The sequence below is a fragment of the Anguilla rostrata genome, chromosome 14 (assembly GCF_018555375.3).
Source record: "Anguilla rostrata isolate EN2019 chromosome 14, ASM1855537v3, whole genome shotgun sequence".
NCBI lineage: Eukaryota > Metazoa > Chordata > Actinopteri > Anguilliformes > Anguillidae > Anguilla > Anguilla rostrata.
This window is the reverse complement of record NC_057946.1, coordinates 34,603,607-34,628,842: the sequence shown is the minus strand read 5'-3', so window position 1 is coordinate 34,628,842 and position 25,236 is coordinate 34,603,607. Positions and strand designations below refer to the sequence as shown.

The 25,236-nt window shown below is 40.4% G+C and overlaps 1 protein-coding gene across 1 annotated transcript; it reads right to left on the bottom strand.

Moving 5' to 3' along the window:
• Positions 1–409: 409 nt before the first annotated feature.
• Positions 410–23,957, bottom strand: lmbrd2b (LMBR1 domain containing 2b). The gene is made up of 18 exons (XM_064307001.1): positions 23,806–23,957; positions 21,582–21,855; positions 19,899–20,017; positions 18,289–18,387; positions 14,640–14,807; positions 14,084–14,294; positions 13,534–13,608; positions 12,912–13,025; positions 12,524–12,707; positions 11,165–11,346; positions 10,588–10,721; positions 10,037–10,142; positions 9,505–9,602; positions 8,680–8,783; positions 8,354–8,400; positions 8,063–8,180; positions 7,671–7,794; positions 410–7,039 (listed from the first exon to the last, which is right to left on the bottom strand). Exons 2-18 carry the CDS (start codon positions 21,753–21,755, stop codon positions 6,976–6,978), a joined length of 2,121 nt encoding a protein of 706 aa, XP_064163071.1. The 5' UTR covers positions 21,756–21,855; positions 23,806–23,957; the 3' UTR covers positions 410–6,975.
• Positions 23,958–25,236: the final 1,279 nt, after the last annotated feature.

Below are 25,236 nucleotides of genomic sequence, written 5' to 3'. Positions count from 1 at the left end.
AATTACGCAACCACATGTTGTTCCATGTGGCAAAGAATGTCCTGCATCTTAACCTCAAAATAAATTATGAATTTCAAATGTTCAAGTGCAATAACTTTTTTACAAAGCAATAATGTTTTTCAGACATAATTTCAAATTACGTAGGGTGTTTTTAGTGAAATAAATGATGAACAAAATCACTGAGATTTAGAACACATTTTACTGATCCATGTGTGGTACGATTTTGCTGTCTGTGAATGCTGAATGATAAAGCATGTTGTAGTGTTATTTTTTTTTTTTAAAGTTTGGTAATCACAGAATTGAATAAATCTGTATCAATAATCATGCCACAAGCTGATACTGGCCAATATATCGGGCATCAAAATGAAGAATTCTCTGCAAACTACAAGTAATCAAACATAGACTGAAATTATTCCATGCCATTTAATCAGGGATGTGAATGAGACAATGAGATGGGAAGCAAAACGCAAAGGGGCCAGATGGAAGTGGGGGGATAACAGAAATACCAGGTAAGAGCAAGAGGGGATGGCAACAGTTCAGTGGGGGATAGCAAAAAGGCCTGACATTGCATTATTAGTACTGAACATGAACTGGCAGTTTGTGAATTAGATTTGTGCACTATTGTGACATCATAATTCAAGATCCAGCATTCTGGAATATTTTACAGAAAGAGACCCTATGATTCAAGTATTCTGTTTTTTTCCCCTCTTAAAGTTTTATATTTATGTAGAGTAGGCCTACTAAATATCTCATTAATTCAGTTTCATCTGTTTTTTTGTCTCTGGTCAAATGAAACTAGGGAGGCCTTCACATAAACATTTTATTTTGATATACATCACAACATTGCTATATGTTTTTTTCTTTAATTCCAAAGAACACCGTGTAGATCATAACCAATAAATGATCAAATTTCAGACTCAGAACATGTGTCTACCAAGGAAATACAGGTGCACAATTAAAAAAAGGAAGTCATGGCAATCTATCACTCAGGATTCTTAAACATTAATGTCCTTCAGTACAGCATATTCCCAGTTACAGTTTCAATTCTAAATGACAAGAAATGAACATTTAAAATCCCACAATTTCATATAAAGTAGAAAATAAAGAAAAAAGCAGATACAAGGTTGGCCTCATTTTCTGTAACAAGGTAATCACAAACAGGCATCAGATTACAATTTTTTGCACACCCGTGTCAAAATGACTTATTCATTCGGCGGTGGACAGAGTCAATATAGCTGCAATTAAATATTTACAATGTGTATCGCTCTAGACTACGCTATTTGTTACCTGTGCTATGGTCAACCCAAATGGGATGAAAATAGTTCATATCAAATGACAGAACGCTTCTGAATCACTGCCAATACATGGGGGAGGGGGAAAAAAATAAATGGTCTATTTACATGGAGTGCTGCATAGTAAAACAATTACATTCTACTTCCGAGATTTTGAGCACTGTGTTCAAATTCACCTCTTTGCAATGTGGTATACACTAAAGAGCCTTGGTATTGAAGTGTGAAGGCTACATATGTATTTCCCTGCCAATGTCGGTTAAATCAATACATCATCCGTTCTTTCAATGTTGCCATGGGAGGATGGTTAATTTGATTTCTCGGGAGTTTGTGCCAGGAAGAGCCGTGCAAACAACTTTGTGGCATTCCCGGGCAAATGACCGGCACAGACTGACACAGTGTGTTTTTGAATATTCTGTAAAAAGAAAAAAGACTTACAGAATGAGTCTGAAGACAGACATACCCAGTGCATTTTCAGTGCAGAAGAATCACTCGCTGTACAGATAAAATGCTTGAGTATGCAAAAACCAGTCATAAATTTACATAAATACATGAATAAGAGAAATATTTATGCCTTGCACATCCCCTTCAATATAATGATGGAAACCATCACACCCCTTCCAGCCTGAATAAGGATTTGTTTTTTGTGCAATAGTTCCCCAGTGGGTCCCTGGGGTCCTATATCTCAGGTATCTTGGTTGCAATTTTGTTTCAAAAATTCTCAATAGGACACAAGCCAGCTGATTGTAATGGATGACTCATAGCCTAAGCACCTTCTGCATCAGACCACACTGTAACTATGGTGACCTGTGGCACTATTCTCTTATCCTAGCTCTCCAAGATGCTCCACCTACGCTAAGCTCAGGAAAGGCTTCAAATTCTGATGGCCAGTCTATCTACAAATGTCATGATTAGAGACACTGAAGGGACGGCACAAACTGACGCATCACAAATCAAAAGAAGAAACTGGATGTGAACCCCTGCACAGGCCAACAAAATGGCTGCTCCTAAAGCCATTCTATAGTATTAATCATTATTTTCAAGATCTACCACGGTACACAGGCGCTAAGTTTCATAATAAATAAGACTCTTACTACCAGTGTTACCAGCTTTCAGCAGATAAGGTATGGAAAAATAGTGATATTACAATGCATAATAGCACAATTTAAATAATTAGCAGTATAAATCCACTTGGAACAGGTGCAAGTATTGACAAACAGCCATACATCGTATTAAAGTGAGGTTAGTCATACATTATTCTTCCATAAATCAATTCTTTATAGATAATTATTAGCAAAATTGTCCCAGTGCCCACTGTTTTATGCATCATCTCTTTCTCAACAACATTGCTGCGTAATTAACTATCATTGTGTTAACCATTCTACTCCATTCAATGACCATAATATCATGTTCATTTGGCAGACAAACGGACACAGAGCTAAGAACACAGTATACATAAAACAATTTATTGTTTTCTAAAAATGTAGATTCTAAAATAAGATTTGTATTCTCTTAAGATTATAAATGAGGAAATCCCATGCACTTTAGTCTTCTGGATCACAAGGAATTCTCATTTAAAATTTAAACAAATACAATACGGTGATCAAACTATGTAGCATGTAAATATTGCAAATTACAACATCATATGAAATTATATTAATTTCACAACAGGAGTGCTTAAGGAATAAAAATAAAAAATAAAAATCTAATGCAGCAGCCATTGCATGCGACTCCACCAGTTCTAATGTACTTCTTATACATCCATGGGTATGCCAGTTTTAAGCTACAAGTTAAATTGTTTTTTGTTGAAAAAAAGCTATAATTCCAATTATTCTTATTTAATAAAGTAATCATTTCTTACAGTAGCTAGAAATAACCTTTCATGAGAAGAAAAATTTGTTTTTTAGTCAAATATAATATAGTTACTGATCAATGTGGCTAAAGTGACAAGACACACAAAAGCATAACTTCCACGCAGAAAGAAGAAAGATTTTCAAGGCTCAAGTCAGAGCTAGTATTTCACGAGACAGTTTTAAGTGGAATGCATTTTTTTAAAGGGCAGTCTATAATACTGTACCACTGATGGCTATGGTTCCCCATGCAGCCTCATGATTGTGCCAATTTTAATCCATGGCAAATGTGCTTCCACAAAATTAACAGTAAAGTGATTGTCTCGTGGCAGCTTTATTGTTTAATGCTAAATCTTCCATCACACTCCTTCAGTTAAGGCCCGTTCAATAACAATATGGACCACCGGTTAACACAACTGACAAGCTTTTAAACGAGCAGATAACATTCTATGGCTAGATCAAACTGGCTTTCAAACCGTACAAACAGTCACTGATATAAAATCAAGGCAGTGCCTTGGCAATTTCAGCACATAGGTATTTACTGTAGACCTGTTATGTAGGTCCAACTTGAGCTGCACCATTTCAGTAAAACGCACTCTTCCTGGGCACTGATGAGCAACCAACTATACTTCTACTCTACAGACTCAGCGAGTACAGTTTTCTCACTCATAAGTCTTCTCATGGGCTATCTGAAGTCACCTATGATGCATGCCATCACTTTTGTAGTCTTATTATACATGTGCATTTTATAAAACAAAACAAAACAAGAAAGAAGTTTTTATGAGGACGCTGTCCGTCACTGTGCAGGTTCCACAAAAATAACATACTGGCCTGGCATACTGAAAAGTGCATGAGTCTGCATCAGCATGCATGAGTAGAATTTGCATGAAATTTGTTCCAAACACTTTTGCATGCTCATATGTACTTCCATTAACAACCTGTCTGGGGAAATGCCGGTAAATGTAACTGTCTCAAAGCTGCTAAATGGTAATTAAAGATTCCATCGAAAAAAACTTCACCCATACTTACAAATAGTGGATATATGCCTCTATATTAATTTATTCAAGTGTTTCAGCATTATAAGGCCAACAGCAGACATTTCATTTCCAATAAACACAAAAAATGCATTCTTCAAACAACCTGACCCATGAAATTCATGTTTTTGTTGTAACACCTTACTGTACTATACACAGAATAGTATATATTGTTGTTTGCACACAAATTTAAATTGTACATTAAATATCGCTGAACCGTTTCCACTACAGGGATTCTTCAAATTTTCGACAGCAAGCGCCTTCAGTGCATTTCAGTGCATGGAGATAGCATGCAAACATTTGTACAATTCTACAGCCAGGAAACATCTGTAGCTAGGTGTGTGCATAGATTGGAGGTCATTCCCATGCAACCTTCAGTTAAGAGTCATACTTTCTTTGTAAAAATGGGCAGACGGACAGATGATGTAGGAGGTCCCGGTGGTGCTGCCATTAAGAAGATCCACAGCCATCTCCGGTTACAAAGCAGATGGCTGGTAGGAAAACCAGTTTTCGCTACAGATGTCCCAGCTTGTTAAACAAACAGTTGACGGACGCTAATCGCCAATAAAGTCAATGTTAATCATTGATCGTATCAAGCTACGGTTGTGAAAACTCATTTTTGTTATCAGTAGGTGTCCTTGCCTTGCACACATGTAGCCTAGCAGACGGAAATTAGCATTACAGCTCACTTTGAATAGCTTTAGCAACCAGTGAAGAAACCTCCTGCGACTGAGCCGCTCAAGCAGCAGAGGCCGCATTCAAAATCATGAGAGTACTACAATGGCTGCCGACTAAACATCAAACAGCAAATAAGTCTGCGAATGACTGCTTTACTCTTAGGGAACGTCTCCAAATTACAATTCTGAAGTGCTCTCCAACGTTAAAGCCGGTCTGCCCTATCATCCCCTCGGTCCCTGCCCCTCACTAACCAGTGAGTACACACTGACATCATCAAAATGTGACAAACTAAATCAGTCACTGAAAGGGTTGTTTCGTTTGACACAGCAGCAACTTAGTCTGCTGCCTTAAGATTTTAGAGCACCAAAGATACCCTGCAAGAGAGTTGCACGTTCCCAAAAACAATGTGTTTTTGCAAAATGATCTAATCCAACAAGGATTGGAAAAAAAAATAATTCCAGTGAGCTGTGTGGTTGCTTCATGCACCAGAAAACAGCCGCTTTACCATGTAATATCCAAGCCAAACAGGCTGCATGTACTGGGGGGGGGATTAAATTAAATTAAATTAAATTAAATTAAATTTTTTTTTAAAGAAATTAAAAATAATAATAGTGTTAATAATAGTGTTAATAATAATAATAATAATAATAATGTATGTATGCCAATATTTGACAAATGCAAGCTACTGTATCTAGTTATATAGAAATGTCAGTATTTACAAACCACACCATTGTAACAAGCTTGCCCCATATTGCAACTACATTTACACAAGTATGTACAATTCACATATAAATACAATTTCAGAGAGTTGAATTAACAAGAAGAGGAGACAAAAACGACATTGTAGCAGGACAGAAATAAACAGATTGAAGCTTTTCGATTGGCCTTATGTAAATGACTCTGAGCAAATTCACCCAATAAAAATTAGAATGGGGTGGACCAATCACAAAGGTTAATTTGTGCAACTTCTATTAATAATGAAACCTATTTACACAGGTATGGAAAAAAAGAATAACTTCATTAAATCAACTTCATTCCCTCCGATAGATTTCTGACATTCAGAGATACAACAGAAGGTTTTTAGCCATACATGAATAAGCCCCATCGTTTTTTTTTCTTAAAAAATAACCAGGAAATTTAATTGGATCTAGACTGTTAAAAAAAACTGAAAACTAAAACTGAAAATGGACAAATCTGCGGGATAGATTAGCTATAATCCAGACTAGAATGCATTTCCTGTTGCTGTCATAGTGCTGACAACTGTGCACCACTCAAATAAACAGTCACCATCAACATCAGCAATGCAGGTCAAGCATTTATAATTATTAAGAAATGCCTCCATATAGCACATACATTTGCCCAATGAGCCCTTCCTAAACTTGTAAGCCATAACCCTACGAAGCGGAAGATAGACTGTTAGCTACCTCTTACTTCTCAGCTAACAGAATGTGCTGGAAGGTGCTTATAGCCCTGATGCGGTCTGGGGATCGGCACCTGTGAACCAGCAACTTTTCCAAGACTTTCTTTAATATTTTAAGTAAGCATGGCTTCATTTTCTCAAAATGTATTTTTGAAGAGAAGTTGGCTGAATGTTTTTTAGTGCTGTATGTGGAAAGGCAGTAGCTTCACACAAACTCTATCCCAAAACCAAGATGGCAAGACAAGGGAACTTTTTAATTCACTGGAATTTAATTTAAATATGTAAAAACCGCAATGTCATTCCATGGAAATTTTTGCAAATTATACAATTAACCAGTGAAAAAAAGTTTTAACCTAAAAACGACAGGGCTTGTCCATTGTGGAGCAAGTCCGTTCCTCAGCAAATTTGACCAAATACTTGAGACTTAAGTGGTAGCAGTCAGAAAGGAATTGGTTTAGTGAACGAAAACCAGGCTGCAGGAACGTGTTCCAATATTTGGAACATGAGAGAACCGCACCAATTCAACGTTGGGATATGCAAGATTTTGAGAGAGATAAAAATGCCATTGGGTGTGTGGGGGAGTGCACTGCTACTTTCCTGGGAGAGAGGGCCAGTTCTCTGGACACCGTCTTCCCTGTGTGGTGGAGGAAGGGGGGGGAGTGAGAGAGAGAGCCCGCCCTTCTCCCTCCTGCCCTCAGTCGGGGTCACACGTCATCAAAGATTCGGTTGCGGGACGAGGACATGGACAGGTACCGGCCCCCCGTGTGCCTGCAAGGCGGGACAGACAGAGGGGTAAGATATTTATATATTTAAAATGATCCATTTACTGAGCATATTTTTGTGCTGGTTTCAGCACTGGATGCAGCAATTATTAATGACTCCATTATAACGCGACCATACTTAACACGATGGCAATTCATGGACCCAAATTATTGCATTACAATGAGGTTCCCTGTATTTCCAGGTTAATCTGGAAACGTTATAGACACAGACAGGCAGACAGATGGACAGACACATAAGATGATAAATACATAGACAGACTGACAGATACTTAGTTAATCCCCCAGGGGAAAGCCTGTCAAAAAAAAAAAAACTTGCAGCAAGGAAAAATAACAAAAATACAATATGGTACAGGAGCTGTCGGGGCAGAATAACCTAACCAAATAAACTGGAGCAACAGGAAGACACCAAAAGCTGGTTTACTCGGTCACAATAAGTACGACACAAGTTGCGGGCAGCCTTTCACGAAGTGCTGCACTGTCTCTCAGAAGTTCTCACACACAGATGTAATGCACCACTAGGGGGAGCCCACTTCTGGTAATGTGCATGCATTTGACCTGCACCACATACAGCGAGAGGAGAGAGTGGAAATGAGTCATCAGGAAGAGGCCTGTTCTACCTCCCCGTCTCCAGCTCCATGTCATCGGAGGCCGCCTCTGCATTGAAGTCCAGCGGCTCGGCATCCTGCAGCAACTCAATCTGGTCTCTCTCCGGACGGCCACTAGACCGAGAGTACTTCGCTTCTGTCAAACGCACACAGGGGGAAGGGGGCACCATTTCATGGAAATGCGTTTCATGGGATTCTCCGGAATAACAAAAACTGCATCTTTTTTCACCACTTAACCAATATAACATGCTTAGTCATATGTGGCTTTGAATAAACTTTAAGTTTTTGAGTTAAGAAACACTCACAGTACAAGTGGATGAGAATGGACATCACAAAAACACTGACAATTTGCAGCTTGGTCTCATTAACGTGAGCTCGGGGTGATCGTAGATAGGTGCACTCACGTCGGTTAGAGTTGGCGTTGACCGTGTCGGAGTAGTTGGTCTCTTTCAGCTCGGCAGGGGCGTTCTTGTTTCTGGCGGAGTAGTCGTCCCGCTGGTTTCCATAGCGCTCTTTCCATTCCTGAGGCACAAAAAAAAGAAATTCTGAACCACCTGCTTCTGCAACTCAATGCCTCAGATGGACAAGCCTCCAGCTGTGTGCGATATCTCCATCTGTAAGTCCAAGTGCCCTCTCAGCACAGAAATGATAGATAAACACATACATAGACTGGATGGGTGAAAAGAGGCACTTACTCTTCGTCGGTTATCTCCATCTTCCACTCTCTGGCGTTTTCTTCTCTCTGCGTCAAAAACAAGCATATACTACTTCTCTTCTGAAACACCTACATTCTGTATAAGTATCTACCTAAATCCAACCAAAAAGCACCTCCTGGAAGCACTCTGACATCAATGGGCATTTAAGCTAAATCAATGACAACAAAAAGCTTTGTCATCAGATGGTAAATACAAGCTGCAGGAAAACAGTCACTCATCTGGAAGCCAAATGAGATCATGGCATCCAGATGATTTCTCTCTCAGCGAATACTGTGTGCGAGGGGAATGGGAGAAATGGGACAGACCTCGCCGGATGAGCTCCTTGCCCTCGTCCATGAGATCAGAGGTCATGTTGTTGTCTCCCATAAACTGCTGGAAGCCCAGGAGGTTGAGACAGCGTGTGCCCAGGCTGTGGGGACAGAGACAAACGTGCTTCAGTCTGCCTCCATGTTTGATACTGTACTGTATATCAGCCTTTTTGGTTTTAAATTACATTACTGGCATTTAGCATATCAACGCTTATGTTTAATTTCAGTTATTTTTTTAATAAAACAGCTGGGTATTTACTGTAGCAATGCTGATTCAGTAATTTTCTCAAGGGTACAATGACAGCAACCCCCCCACCCCCCCACCCCCTGGGAATTGAACCTGCAATGTCTGAATTACAAGACAAGTTCCTTAACATAGAATGGAACCACTATATGTGCCCTGTTTCAACTCACTTTAATGCCGGAAAACCCCAGCATAAACGGGAACAATGCAACTGTCTGAAAACTGGTGGAATGGCTCTCTCTATATAACACAATATTAATGATATGAATTACCTCATTATATTAAGGAACGTCACTCGACGTGAGACACATTACATTACATATTAAGCATTTAGAGACGCTCTACCGGCATTCCATTTACAGCGACCATACTTAACGTTTACAGACACCCTATGATAATGCTGGAGCTGTCGTTTCTAATACTAAAAGACTACATATTCCTAAACCCAACTTGCTTGCTTCCATCTCTCAAACTAATAATGCTGAACGGAACACACAAAAACCTTCCTAGCCTCTAAAAGAACATAATCAAAGTTGCTGATTTACCAAACTGAGGCAGCAGCGATGTATCAGACTCACCTGAAGTAAGTGGCGATGCAGAGCAGAACAATAAGCATGGGATAGTAGATGTAGAATCCGTTAGCTATGAAGGACAGAACCCTCATGGAACCCATGATCTGAAAGGGGCCGGCAAAACGGTTCGTTAATAGAAGCATAAAAGTGCTGTGGCATGGTCAGACTGAGTATCATTGTAAGTTTGGTCTTTTTTTTTATTTATCCAAGCAGGACCCATTACATTACATTACATTTATTTAGCAGGCGCTTTTATCCAAAGCGACAAACAGAAGTGCATATCAAGGTCATTGGAACAACTACAAAACACAGATTCGATAAGGTACAATATTCATTTTGTTATTGTTGTTCAGTTATTCATAGCCAAGAGCACAAAGTCCAGTTCCCACAACGAATATTATTCTGACCTAACCTACGCTAAGTCAAACTAGTGGGCAGTACAGGCTACAACATTAGGACGATAATACATTAAGTACAATAAGTCCTGGAATGGAGATGCATGTAGCATGAGTGGCATGAGACCCCTCCGCAGACTCACCGAGGTGTAGGCGGTCTGCTCCTTCTGCTGGTGCGAGATGGCCGAGTCCATGTGGATCAGACCCAGGAAGTTCAGACACAGAGGCGGAGTCAGACGGCAGAACAGCCTGCGGGGAACCACACAGGGGACGTCTAAAACAGGAGCTACTAAAACAGATCAGAGAGGCCCACCAGATACTGAAACCTCCCTTTCTGTTGGGAAGACACCTTTTCAGCACACCTTCTGTTTGTGCTGAAATACTTCAAGTTAAAAACATTCATTACGGGGTGTGACCAAGTATGATAAGATTCCAGGGGATATTCAGAAGCACTGAAAACTCCAGTTACCAACCAGAACACGGAAGCTGACCATTTGGGTTAATCTATGAAATCTGTGCTACTACAGACAACACCCAACTGATCTGAACCAGAGGGGTTCATTCATACAGACCAAGAAGCTCTGATTGCCTGTCCATTGATGACTAATTTCAACCAATGTCAGGCCCCACCCCCCTTTGAGCCACTAGCCAATAAAATGGGCCTGACTAGTAAATACTCCTCTGAGTGACATACATGCCGCTGAACTGGAGGCTGTAGGCATCAGTCTGGTGGTGAGAGGCGAAGTAGTAGTAGTTGAAGACTCGGATGCGGAACACGGTGGAGTACACGCATGTGCAGAGGAAGAAGATGGTGATGAAGCATGCCATCTAGGAGGAGGAGATTAAATATCATCAGGGAAAGAATGGGACTGTCAAATCACATGAGGGGCGTATGGATGTGGAAGATTCTCTTTCAAGCCACAAGGCAATGTCCATTCATAATAATAATAACAAAAAAAATATCACCTTCACCATAACAAGTGTATTACGTTACTAATAAATCATCATCACAATAAAAAATACATTATTATTATTGATAAGGAAGTTCAGAAGATAATAATAATAATAATAAGGAAGTTCAAAAGTTATTATTATTATAATTACTAATTATAATAATATTAATAATGATAAACAGCATTTATATAGCACCTTTTCATGCACGGCAGCCATTTTGTGCCAGAACACTACACCACACATCTGCATATATGACCTTTGATACTGTTGCTATAGATAACACTGTTGGAAACAGGGCACTGGCGGGTGTCCCTCACCTCTATGTACAGGTAGTTGTAATCGCGCTCTGCCAGCTGAATGAAGACGGCAAAGAGGGAGAGGACGGGCCGCGTGCTGAAGAAGGTGCACTCGGACCACACCACCGCCACGGAGAACAGGGACAGAACCACTGCCAGGACGCGGTAGAACCACTGCCTCAGGAGGCACTCCCAGTACCATTCTGAGAGAGGACAGAGATACAGGAAAATGCCATTTACACCTGTATGTAACACCTGAGACAGAAATACAGGAACATACCATTTACACCTGCATGTTACAGCTGAAACACAGAGATACAGGAACAAAGCATTTACACCAGTATGACACAGCTAGGCACAGACAGAGAGACTATATCATACATAGAAGCATGCGCACACACACACACACACTGTTCAGAGCGAAAGTTTAAAAAAGTTGTTTTCACAGTAGTTTATCTTTTTCACTGTACCATGCCTCACACCATGTCTACTTTGCAGAGTCAGCATGCCTGCTTTTAAACTACCTTATCTTAAGGCAGAACAAAACTACCTTATCACAGGAAGTCTCCACCATTTGCATTAGGACAGTGAAAGAGAGTTTGGAGTGTTCAGGCAGCCTTGCGACTGGAGATACACAGCACCCATTAATAACTATTAATAATCCCCACACAGAGTCTACTTAAAATGGCACTAAAGTCATATTTAATAATCAACAACAGAAAAATAGACAAAAACGTACATAAACGCACGACGAAAAAGTATTTTTCTTTCCTCTTGGAGGAAAGCCAGTTAGTGTTAACCCACTTAAGCCCACGGGCAACTAAAGTTGCCAAAGTCTCTACCCCTCTTTTTCCATGTGTGAATATTTTTTGGATGACTATGGATGCTTATGTAAGAAATCTCTGGGAAAAATCTGGGCATTAATGGGTTAAGCTCCAAGGATCTGTTAATGCTACAGAAAACAACTGAGTAATCAGACAGAGCCCACGATTAATCTGGATACAAATTTCACCTGTAAGGAAAACCACCCCCAAATATATAAAATGGTATTTTAACGAGAATACAAACACCCTGAGTGTGGCTCTGCTTTATAAGATAGCGCTCCAAGAAAAATACTGCAGATGACAAAGCTCCAGAACTCATGGTTTTGGTTACTTATTGTCTGCAGTTTCAAAAACACGTGATCACTTGTCCTCTGTCAATCAGTAATTTGGTGAGATGAACAACGGAAATGATTCTAGCATTTTTTTGTTGGTATAACCCGTTTTTCCTGTTAATATCTTAACAATACATTATCTGTATTCGCGGTTTGGACAAAGCCACCAGCGTGTTTCGGGCGGAGCGGTGTGCCCTCCTCCTCTGCCCTGGTGCTCCACTCACCCACTGTGGAGGTGTAGATGTAGCGGGCGAACCAGCCGGGGGGCTCGGCCGGCGCGAAGCTGTGGACAAACTGCCGGGAGGAGCTGGTCTCGTTTTTGGCCACGTCCTCCAGGTGAAAGGCCTGCTCCAGCAGGATCTGCCACTGCACCCGCGTCCGGTTGTGCCGCTGCACCGCGTAGATCACCTGACCGACAGGGCCGCCGCATCACATGATCACGCGCAGCCAATCAAATTACATTAGGGTAACAGCATTTATTCATTTAGCCAATTACAGGCTACACTGGCCCCTTCTTTTCGAGTCTCACATTAAATTGGCAGCGTGATAAATAAATGTGACGGACTCTGCGAATGCACGAGGTCTTCAGTGAAAACTCTTCCCCTGTGGTACCTGCTTATGGAGCTTCACCAGGCTCTTCTCACTGGGGTAGGTGTTCTGCTTGTCGTCAAAGTCCTCGTAGTCATCCATGTTCCTCCCCATCTTCTCTTGGTACTCGATGGGACACTGAGGCGGGGCAGTGCAAAAAGAGTCAGGATCCACTGCAATAACCTTATCATACAATTACATCTTCAATCCAATTTTGATATTAGGGTTGACAGAAACGGTGTACTGTGAGGGACATGGATGCAATACTGTTCTTCAAGGTCAGAACGAGCCTAGTCATGTGCCAGGCATCTTAGAGTACTATGAGCCTGACTAAATTTGATACTGATCTGAGATCAAAAGATTCACAGTCTTGTGCAGCTGGGGTTCCAAATGGGGGCAGCGATTTATGCCAACTAACAAACTAACCAATGACACAGCGTTGGCTAAAACTTGCAAGAACCAATCAGACTGCAGGGAAACCAATCTCACAAACTGCGCTTGCCTTTCTAGTCACTCCAAAGAGGAGACTACACATGGACAGGAGGGATTCAGGGGGACTGGAAACCCAGCGCTGCGGGGCCACAGAGGCCGCACCTCATTCCGCATTCAGTGCTTCGTGTGAAGTGCCCTTCATTTCTCGGCTTACCTTTCGCAGAATGGTGTCGATGTACTTCCTCAGGGGGTGGTTGTACTTAATGGCCTCACTAATTTTCCTCACCTCCTGTTCACAGTCAGAGAGACAGGGAGTAAGAACACATAGAATACACAATGAGGAGAGTAACCTCCCCTGGTTTGAGCCAAAACAGTGTTGAGGCTTCCACCTAGTCCAGGTTTGTTAAGCAGAACCTCATACTACAAAATCCACGTTGGCTATCCTTTAAGATACTGCTCTTCAAGGAATTTATATGACATACACCTGTTTCTGGAAGGAGCCTCAGTCAGAAACAGGTGCATGTAATTTGTTTCTGAAATCACATGAAGACATCTCCCTGTTTTTAATTCTTAATAACTTCTTTTACCTTTGACAGTGATTTCAAGCTTAACAAAAGCAACAATATGTGACAACGGTCCAGGGGTCAATGCTGTCTGCATATATGCAGTTTATATTCACAAATTTACATACGAAGAACAGTTTTTTCGGTTTTTGCTCATATTGGGAAGAACATCCTGAACGTTCCCGGTGGCCATTTTGTCACCTCCATTATGTCCTCCAGGTTCTCCTCGGCGTCGGCCTTCTCTGTCATCAGCTTGGCCGCTTTGAAGTAGGTCTTCATAAGCAGGTGACCGCGGCGCGCGCTGTTCCAGTAGGACCGCGGGATCTCCACCAGGCCGTAGCCTAGCAACAGCACCAGCAGGAACAGGCCCCAGGTGTTGGCCGCCGTGATCCCTATCGTCTGCAGCTCGTACCTGCAGGGGCCACAGTGAACCGAGGTCAATTACCACATAGTCTGGACTGAACCAGACAAGGGCTGTATTGGACTACTTATTATAAGTAAAAAACTGGATTTCGGTGGGGGGGGAGGGGGGTGGCAGTGCCAGAGCATGGCCAAGAAAATAAGAATAGGAGAGAAAGACGAGGAATAGAGAATTGGATAAGACAGAGCGGTGGAGAGGAGGATGCAGCGGAGGGAGTGGGTGCCAGAGCATGGCCAAGAATTAAGAAATAAGAATAGGAGAGAAAGACGAGGGACAGAGAATCGGGTAAGACAGAGCGGTGGAGAGGAGGATGCAGCGGAGGGGCGGAGCTCTCACCAGGACAGGCGCCACTGCGGGTGAATGGCCACGTAGATGAGCAGCGAGCCGAAGATGAGCAGGTAGGTCCCGTAGTAGATGGCGTTCTCGATGAGCGCCGTCTTGGTCTTCCCGGCGATGGAGAAACCGCCGGAGCGAGCGTACGACTGCATGAAAGGGAGCAGCAGCCTGGGCGGAGCCAGAGCAACGTGCGTCTCAAATGACCAGCCATCGATTTACAAACACCCTCGCTAAAATACAGCATTCATCTCAAATAACCTGGCCTTCATTTACAAACACCGTCGCTAAAATACAGCATTCATCTCAAATAACCAGGCCTTCATTTACAAACACCCTCGCTAAAATACAGCATTCATCTCAAATAACCTGGCCTTCATTTACAAACACCCTCGCTAAAATACAGCATTCATCTCAAATAACCTGGCCTTCATTTACAAACACCCTCGCTAAAATACAGCATTCATCTCAAATAACCGGCCTTCATTTACAAAACCCTACTAAAATACAGCATTCTCTCAAATACCAGGCCTTCATTTACAAAACCCTGCTAAAATACAGATTCATCTCAAATAACCGGCCTTCATTTACAAAACCTCTAAAATACAGATTCATCTCGACAATAACTAGCAGTCATTCAAAACCGCCGATGTTAAAAACAGTAATACCAGCACAAATGCTGCCTTGCATACAAAACCATGAAAATAGCATTCATTAAATAATGGCTTCATTTAAAGGACACTGCTAAAATACGCATCATCTCAAATAACCTGGCCTTCATTTACAAACACCCTCGCTAAAATACAGCATTCATCTCAAATAACCTGGCCTTCATTTACAAACACCCTCGCTAAAATACAGCATTCATCTCAAATAACCTGGCCTTCATTTACAAACACCCTCGCTAAAATACAGCATTCATCTCAAATAACCTGGCCTTCATTTACAAACACCCTCGCTAAAATACAGCATTCATCTCAAATAACCTGGCCTTCATTTACAAACACCCTCGCTAAAATACAGCATTCATCTCAAATAACCAGGCCTTCATTTACAAAAACCCTTACTAAAAATACAAGATTCATCTCAAATAGCCAGGCCTTCATTTACAAAAACCCTTACTAAAATACAAGATTCATTTCAAATAACCAAGCCTTCATTTACAAAAACCCTTACTAAAATACAAGATTCATCTCAAATAACTAGACTAAGCATGGTTCAACAGACCCAGGAAGTTAAAAAAACAGTAGTAGTACCAGCACAAAATGTCTTGTCATCTTGCAAAACAGATGTAAATCCAGTGAAAAATACAATTAAATTTAAATGTTCATTTCCATTTTTTAAATGTTGTTAACTGTTGTGCTGTTGTGATCACATGCATGTATCCTTCATACAAAGATATCTGTAACATACTTTACATTTCTGGCATCCAGTAGGTGCTCTTATCCAGACCCAGTGTTCACAAAAACAAAGCATAAGCGCTGGGCAGGAAGCCATTCATGTCTTCTAAACATGACGGCTTAAAAGCCAAGAAAACCACATTTCAACCAGCTTTGATTTATTAGGATATAAAAAATGCCATTAGCAGTGAAGGGAGCTGAAAGACATTTCCCGTCAAGAGATATTGATCTCTCAAACTCACAGACACATCACAGAACTTCAGAGGAAGTGTATCAGCATTTTGTAGAGGAGTTACATTCTATGCCCTAGAGAGACAGCTTCTGCCTTCTCAGCATGCAGTGAAGTGAATTTCAATCTGGGAATAAATGTCCTCACAGTGTTTGAAAACATCCTCACAGTGTTTTAAAATGTCATCAGAGTGTTAGGAAATAAATGTCTTGACAGCGCTTGTCAACAGTGTGCAGCAGGGAAGGGCTTATTGTTTCAGTAACCCAGAAAATACACAGGGACAGCCAAGTGTGATTCAAGTCATTCATGCACGAGTGATGAAGGGGTAGTCTGAGAATGGCAGAAATCACTGCATGTAGGGTTACAAACATTCTCTTGCTAAAATAAAGAAAATAACTCACAACTGAAGGTGCCTTGGTGATTAAATTTCTCACAGCTGCAGAAAGCAACCGTCATACAGCAAATTAAATTTTATATGTTATTCAGAAGAATGCAAGCTTGCAGTTTTTTTTTTTGTTTTCTCTTTCAGTGTGCATCACTGTAGTTCATTAATAGCAGTTCAAATGTGCATGACAGCAATAAATAGGACAGACCTGTTTGGTTGAAGCCTGGGCCGCACCGACTAATGAGAATACTCAGATTAGTTGGGGTAGCCCATGTTTCAGGAAAAAAGGTTTGGCCAACCCTATATGACAAGTGTGTGACCAACAGAGTATTTTTTTTTTGTTTTCGTAGGGTGTGTTCAAATACCAAATTACTGCCAAATACCTTTTCCATGAGAGTACAGAACTCATTCACACCCAATTTCCCTTACTCACAGACACAGACTACATATGTGTAAACTGTCTGTCACTGCTCCCCAGCCACACCCTACTAACCTGCCTGCCAAGATGGAATCCTTTTTATAGCATGTGCCAAACCTGGAAGATTTATTACTCAGAGTATACTACACCATTACCTTCCAATTTCCTCTATTATTGCATATTGTCACAGTAAATGGTTTCACATCTTAGACAAAGGGAACCTGAGTAAACACAAAACACTTTTTGCTTATTATTATTTCAATTATATTATGAAAAAAGTAATCAAGCCCCCACATCACCCATGTGAAAAAGTAATCGCTTCCTTAAACAAATTAACTGGTTGCACCACATTTCGCAGCAATAACTGCAACCAAATGCTTCCCATAATTGTACATCAGTCCTTTGCATCGCTGTGGAGGAATGTTAGCCCACTCTTCTTTGCAGAACTGCTTTAATTCAGACAGATTGGTAGGTTTTCAAACATGAACTGCTCATTTCAGGTCCTGCCACAGCATCTCTATTGGGTTCAAGTCAGGGCTTTAAATCGGCCACTCCAAAACTTGTATTTATTTTCTTTTCAGCCATTTCAGGTTTTGTAAAGTCAAAGTTCCCTGGCTATGGAAAATGAGACATTTGGTGGTTTTTGAGGAAACTAGGAAGTATCCACCAATTATTCATACTTCTCAGGTTTCTGTTGTGTCACAACAATTAGCCCTAGCTGCATTTCTGACCTCATGGTCACCAGCTATTCAGCTTTAAGACCTGGTGGCTGTCTGAAACCCATGGGCTCACCACCAGACACTCTATAAAGCATCATAAATGAAAAGTCATGGTTTTTGAGGCTGGTTCATGTCAATCTGATTGGTTGCAGCAATTTTCAGACAGTGCTGTTAGATGACAGTGGATGAGTTAATAGGAATCACCACCCACATTTGGAGCTTCAGGGACATATTCATCAGAAGTAGCTGACCAGTAGTTTACTAGCAAAGTGCACCTAGTTGGGTAGACGTTTGCCATAATTGCTTTTCCTTGGCCTTTTTGAATAAATGTGAACCGTTCTTTGAATTGTTCTTAAACTGAATGTGTATGCAGTTTCTTGTGTATAAACTGAGTACAATTTTTATCCGGTGACACAACACAACTGCTGCACATTCACCAGGCGAGACAATCAGGCTATGACAGCTGCAGTCTGTCTTCTGAGGTGAAAGAGTCACACTCACCATGTGAGGCACTGTGAAGTCCAGTACACAACCCTCCAGAAGACGGGCATGATCCCATCCGGAATGTAGCTCCATGGCTTGTAACACACCTTCGGAACGCTTCAAAAGGAAATCAAATAGACCAAGAAAATGAAGGAAACAGGCAATAAGCTGACTTTGCAAAATAAACTCTGCAACAACAACAGAGCCCACACACATTTACAGGAACTTCCCACATGAGAAAAAAAAGCACTAGAAAAAAGTGGAATATATTTTAGCCTTAATTTAAACTGATATAATGACAACATAATTGCCAACATTCTCTTGCTCAAATAAGGAACAAAACTGAGGGTGACATGGTTATCAGGTTACTTAAGTTTGTGGCACGCGATGATCATCCAGCAGACTAAATTCTGAAGCTTATTCAGAAGAGTGCTAGCTGGAAGTTTGTTCTTTCAGTGGCTTGCCTTATCTGTCAGCGGCAGTCATCATGATTTATCCATAGCAGTTAAAATGTTCATGACAACGGAAAATGGGACAAACCTTTATAGATTAAACACGGGAAGCCCCAGCTTATATGAAATAGTTGCCAACCCTAAATGAGCGTGCAACCAACTGTTTTCAGAGATAAAAAAATATATATATTTTCATTTTCCTATCAATTAATGAGCCATTCCCTGTGTTGTGGATAAACAAGACTACAAACTGCACTGTCTGAAATGTTTTGTAAAAAGGGTTTTTAATTAATGCAGAACTAATGATCACTCATTTCTCTCTAATGGCACTCTGAAGGCCATGTCATGCAGGGAAGTCAGAAAATGGAAAAAGAGATCATTGACATTAAAAATGAGAGCACGTCGAATTGAAAAATTAGATTGTGAGCAATCGGCCATCAATTAACATGCGCCAGGCCTCACGTCCTGGCTTCAGAAAAATGGCCCTGTTCTCTCAGAAACTCTGTTTAGACCGGTTCTCATGCAGGATCCTATGAAGCATGTTTTAGTGCTCTGAGGGGGGTTGAGATTTGGTGGCCTTTTTGCACAGGAAGACATCGGGCTGATGGGGAGCATTAGGGCAATGTGAGAGAATCACTGGTATCTCAGTTCAGAACTGGTTGCAGCTGAATTGAAATCATAAATTAGTTCCAGGCTGGAAGTACAGACTACTCTGCTGTACTGCGATTTGTGTTCTAGCCATATATTAAGGGGTTATTTTCAATCAGTGAGTGAATCAAAGCTTAAATTGGTTTCAAAAATACTTAAAACTGGAATGCATTTGTCACATCAGTTAAAAATCCTTTTAAAACATTAACAACACAATAAGATGCATATAGATTTTAAAAGATGTGAACACTGAACACACACACACATAAATAAATGTACAGTATGTATATCCTCATAGAGATTTGGGCATAGTGAATGTTCTTACTTAGAGCTGCTAACACGCCTTATATTTAACAACTACATTTATACAGCGGCATATTTACTGAAACGGATCAAGCTAAGGGAATAACCGCAATGCCCCATCTGGGAATCAAACCTGCAACCTCTAAATTAGACACCCAGTCCTGAACCGTTACACACACACATATATGTATAACAGTGCTTTTGACTGATGTAGAGCACTCTAACCTTTTAGTGGGCTGGACAGTGGAGTTTGTTGTTGTCTGGTTGGAGAAAGCTGAGGACACAGCAGGCAGGCCTATGGCTGCATGCTCTTTATTATCAATTTTGCACTGGTTGTAAATAGTCTGAAACAGGCAGACAAAGAACACATGAAAAAAAAAAAAAAAGATCAACCCGCAAACCAGACCAAAACCCCGAAGTGGCACTTCACTTTCTGGGAATCTCTGATATTATTGCTGTTTTTTGTGTATGCTTTTGATTGGCCCAAGTGTAATATAGAATATATCAGTCTGAGCCAAATGAAAACATATACTAAAACTGGAATACAGTACTTCTTTTAAATCCAGAAAGTGAACCATCAAAAAAAATTACCACATACATTAATGAGAAGGACGGAAATTTAGAAAGGTCAAGTGTGGTAATTATCTTGCAATCTGTTTGAGAAAACGCTGTGAATTATATTGCAAATACCAAAAACAGCAGGGGGAAGAAACCAAAATGAGACCAGGAGTCAATATTATGGCTCATTAAAGCTGTGTGGGCCAGAAAACTAGGCATCAGCTATTTTTTTATTGGATTATCAGTTTTTAATCCTTGTACACCAGCAGCAGAGTCAACAGGAGCATGCTGGTACAGTGTACAGAAAAACTGTTTGCCATTTACGTTAAACAGAAACTGAATAAACAGAAACCTCCTTTTTAAATGACAAATTAAAGACATTAATAAAACAAAGGCCGTTTAAGATTACATTTACCAATCTAGCAGACGCTTATCCAGAGCGACATACATGGATAGCATTTTTACATACAAATCATTTAAACAGTTGGATATTTTACTAAAGCAATTCAGGATAAATACCCCACTCAAGGAAAAAGTGTTTGTGCCCCACCTTGGACTCGAACCCACAGCCTTTGTGTTAGAAGCCCAGCTTTCTAACATCTCTACTACACTACAATTTTTTATTTATTACATTACTATACTGCAAGTCGCTCTGAATGAAACCATCTACTGAAAGACCATAATGTAATGTAATGATTGGGAAGTTCAGTTTATACCCCTTAAATCAGCATTACACAGAGTCAGGACAACTCTTCTGCGTACTTAAAGTACACAGCCACATTAAGTAACCTGAACAGCATGCATACTGAGACAGAGACCTCAAAACTAAAATCAGCTGCATAGCTAACTACCACCCCCCTTCCCCCCTTCCTCCACACCCCGACATGGTAAGCTGGGCACAGTAAATGCTAGGCACTCAAACATGGAGGACTTTAATGTGATATAGCAAAAAGCCCTGTTTAAGAGGACCGGTGGTGGAGGGAGTGAAATGTGAGATGCACAGACACAATAAGCCAAAGTAATAAGACAGGGATAAGAAGGTTGTGATATCACCTTACTGGTAGAAAACAGGGAGGAGCTCCACCAATCATGGAGCACGTTGCTAATAACCAGCAGAAAATGCGACAGTGACTGATGGATTCTTTCTGGCTATACTTCCAGGGATTCCTGTGGGAATTACTTGGAAGTAGCCAGAAAGCATCTACCAATCACTCTCAGTGTTGTTTACAACAACTGCTTCGTGATTGGTGGGGATTCTACTTTACAGTGATGTCATTACCCCCATTTTATTACACCTGACACGTGAAATCATGACGCCACGGAGGCAAGGCCAGCGTTGTAGCTACTGACCGTGCTGACGTCCAGAGGCAGGATGAATACTATAAGGAAGCACAGGTACCAGGCCAGCAGTGTGCCGAACAGTACCATGCGCTGCTGCTTGCGGAAGTCTCCATAGCGATGGAGGAGGAACAGCGCGAGGAAAAACACCACCACGATCTCGATGCCCAGCGCGGCGCCACTCATCCTGCCGCGCCGGCGTTCCCGCACGTAGATTCAAGCGCGACGCCCCGTCAACTAATTGACTAATTGAAAATGAAGCCCTCAGCACATTCACTTGGAAACACTGCGAGAAAAAATAAGAGTCCGTTTTTTCATTCCACACATTTTCATACAAAGAACAGTCATCATTACATGTAATATCAAAATTAACAAAAAAGGAAGCCAATGACATGACAACCCAACAAATTAGAAAATAATAGTAATGATACTAATAATATAAAGTGGAAAATACATATATAGCATATCAAATACATTAGAGTTGTTTCACAATAATATTATTACAATGCTTCAAAAACAACTTACACGTAGCATTAGATTGAAGTTGAAGTGGTACTATGTCTACTTGCATTGTCCCTGCCAAATAAACTAGGCTATATGAATGAAGATAACAGATTTAAGGACGTAATCGGGGATTCAGTTTCAATAAGAAATAATTAATTATATAAGCCTGGAGGGGAAAAAAGAGTTCGTCCATTTATTCTAGACCACTGGCTTCATACACAATATGCGACAGAAACAGCGAATTAACCAGACGATGAAATACAGAAAAGAATGTCCGAGTTTGCCATGCTGGACAAAAGAATGCATAATTCCGAGGCCAATAAATCAACCAGTGTAGGCTACACTGTAAGACCTAAATGCAGTTTTACTTAAACGAACCGAACAGTCTCAGCTTTAAAGTAAAATTAATACGTTATTTTAACTCGAGTAAAGAAAGAGTTTAAAAAACAGTGAATGGGCTACTAGTTCCCCTATTCAAATGGTTCAAGGCAGTCGGTTTCAATAAATTGAACTTTTTGTTTAACTCGCCCAGACCAGAAGCAACTGAAAAAGCAAGCATTTGTATTGATAAATATATTTCTGAGCCATTTAAATCATTCAAAATTTCATCTAACTGTGGTGGCGCACATAGCCACACTTTTATCAAATTCATACCTGCATTATTAGGCTATTGTTGTTGCTATTATTATTATTATTATTATTATTATTATTATTATTATTATTATTAATAATAATAATCTTTTAATATTCGAAGACTATAGAGACAGATAAATGTTAAGAAAACTGCAGTAAGTTGTCAAGTACCGCAAGTGAGTGTGAATTTGAATTTGAATGCCATTCGCAGTGAAGCATAAATATCGACCATTGCACGCTTGAAAGCTATTAGAAAATTAGACTGTATGAAAATATAGGTGCGGAGCAACCCGTTTTTCGACTTGTATATTATTAACCACGTTCCTCGTACTTGTAGCTAAACGTGGCAGGGCGCTTTACAGTGAAATCACTGTAACGTTAGTTAACATTAGCAAGATTTGATTGATTTCAGCTAGGATGGCGGATTTGAAGTTTTACCAGTTTTAGCTGGCCGGCTAGCAAACAAGAACACGAAATACACGAAAATAACCTAAGATCATGTTAATTTTGCACATAATTACAATGCTTTCACTTCTGCTAATACAACCACATGCATTTCTGTACGTGTCATTCCGTTTTGAAATGTATATTATTAGCAAGCTAGCTGTAAATAATATCGTAGGATCTAGGATAACATAATGGAACCATAAACTGAAATGTCACTTAAGAAATAACGATAACCTCGGCATATTTAGCCTTGGAAGCTAGCTAGTTGGTCAGCTGAACAGCTGGCAGTTATCTACATTATGTAGAAGCTAACAGATAGAAAATATACAATTAATCGAAAAACAACTGGACGGCATCAGCTGTACTACAGTATAAATTACCAAGCAATTCTCTGAGAGGAAATCTAGCGAGCTCCGGTTATAATCGCGGCACGGAATAATATAATTAGCTAACGTTGGCAATCTACAGACAATTTAAAGTGATGCGATCCAGGTTAACTATGCTACTGTTTGTGGACCAGTTAACTAGCTAAATATCATAGCTGGTCTTGCTATTCATGTGACTGCTTACTATGTTGCTAAATCAACATGCCAAGACATGATGGACAATGAATTGGTCTTAAATGCGAAAACAATACTGTGTATCTTCTTACCTGTGCTTAGTTGCCAAAGCGAACCCTGTAATGTTTCGCACAAAAATTCTTTATGGACGAGAAAATGGGCTTTAGAAATCCAGTGACATTTGTGGAGATGTTGTAATTAGCGTCATATCCTTGTTGCTTCCTGTATTTTTCCTCTTCAGTGGATTGAATTTGTACTTATTTGAAATAGTAGTGTATACCGCCCCCTATGAGCCTGGAGTGTGTATTAGATCAGCCTCCATCAATACCCTGCAGAATTACAATTAGGAATCCAGCATATTATAGCCAAGGCCCCATAAAGAGTTGCTTATCAATTTGGCATCCAGCCAATAATTGATTGATAAGAGAGATCCAATGGGGTCATTTTAATTGGTTCAATAGATTATGATATGTATTTCCAATTATCTTTAAGAAGGACACGTCAAAACCTTTGTGCACTGGGTCCATGAGTTTTTTGTTTGTTAAAAAAATTGTCCAAAACAAAATGGTACTACATGGAAAACACTTTTCCTCCAAATCTCCCCAAAAACTGAAAGTGGATATGCGAACAGGTAACTGAACAAATAAAATTGATAATAACTACCAAAACCACCTCAAGACCATCCAATTACAGTGGAGCCAATAAGAAAGTAAATCCATGTTCTGAGATCCAGAAAGGCGCATGCATCAGATAACATCAGAAAAGCGCAGGGAAATTGCTGAAAAAACATCTATTTGTCTTTTTCATGCTCCATTTAAATAAGGTGTTTCCAAGAGATCTGTAATCAAGGATTAATAACTCATGTCCATTTAAGAAAAACATTTTTTACAGTAACTATTATGGCAAAAGAAAAAAATGGAATGACTTGGGCAACACCCAATCAGCATTTCCTCCATGCATCCCGATAGAAATACCTTAAAGCAAGCCCAGTTATACATCTTGTCTTTTAAACTGCCAATTGTGACTGGCACTGTTCTTTTCCTCTTTTTATATGAGCACACCTGTGTGTTCAAATAGTATATTTGAAGCCCAATCCCAACTGAGCTGCAAAACTGCCTAACTACATGAGAACCGAGTGAATTCAAAAAACCATTCGATTCAATTTTTGCAATCAAGTGTATGATGCCCATGGGGACAAAAACGGAAGGAACCCAGTAGCAATCACTGGCCCTAGTGGAGACCGGGTCTTTGACTGACCCCGAGGCAGGATTTTGTTTTTGTCTTCACTGTCTTTTTATCGTTTTTATATTGAGGGGATGGTATCGAGTAGAGACACAGCCATATCAAAGCCTGCACCAACCACGACTGTAAAATATATCTGAAAGGAAAATGAGAGGTGAATGAAAAGCCATCGTAAAATGCAGACGCAGTGACGATACGCCTTCTGCAATTAATCCTTGCTATGATTTAATTCGCTCGCTCTCGAGTATTCGGGTTTCTATTGGACACTATATGTGTCAGTC

Bases quoted from the DNA above. Each gene is read 5' to 3' on its own strand.
- lmbrd2b (XM_064307001.1), bottom strand. From the start codon at position 21,755: ATGAGTGGCGCCGCGCTGGGCATCGAGATCGTGGTGGTGTTTTTCCTC. The intron at 14,295-14,639 runs GTGAGAGCTCCG...TGGCCCCTGCAG, and splicing joins CCGCAGTGGCGCCTGTCCTG to GTACGAGCTGCAGACGATAG. The intron at 7,795-8,062 runs GTGAGTGCACCT...TGCGTTTGACAG, and splicing joins CAACGCCAACTCTAACCGAC to AAGCGAAGTACTCTCGGTCT.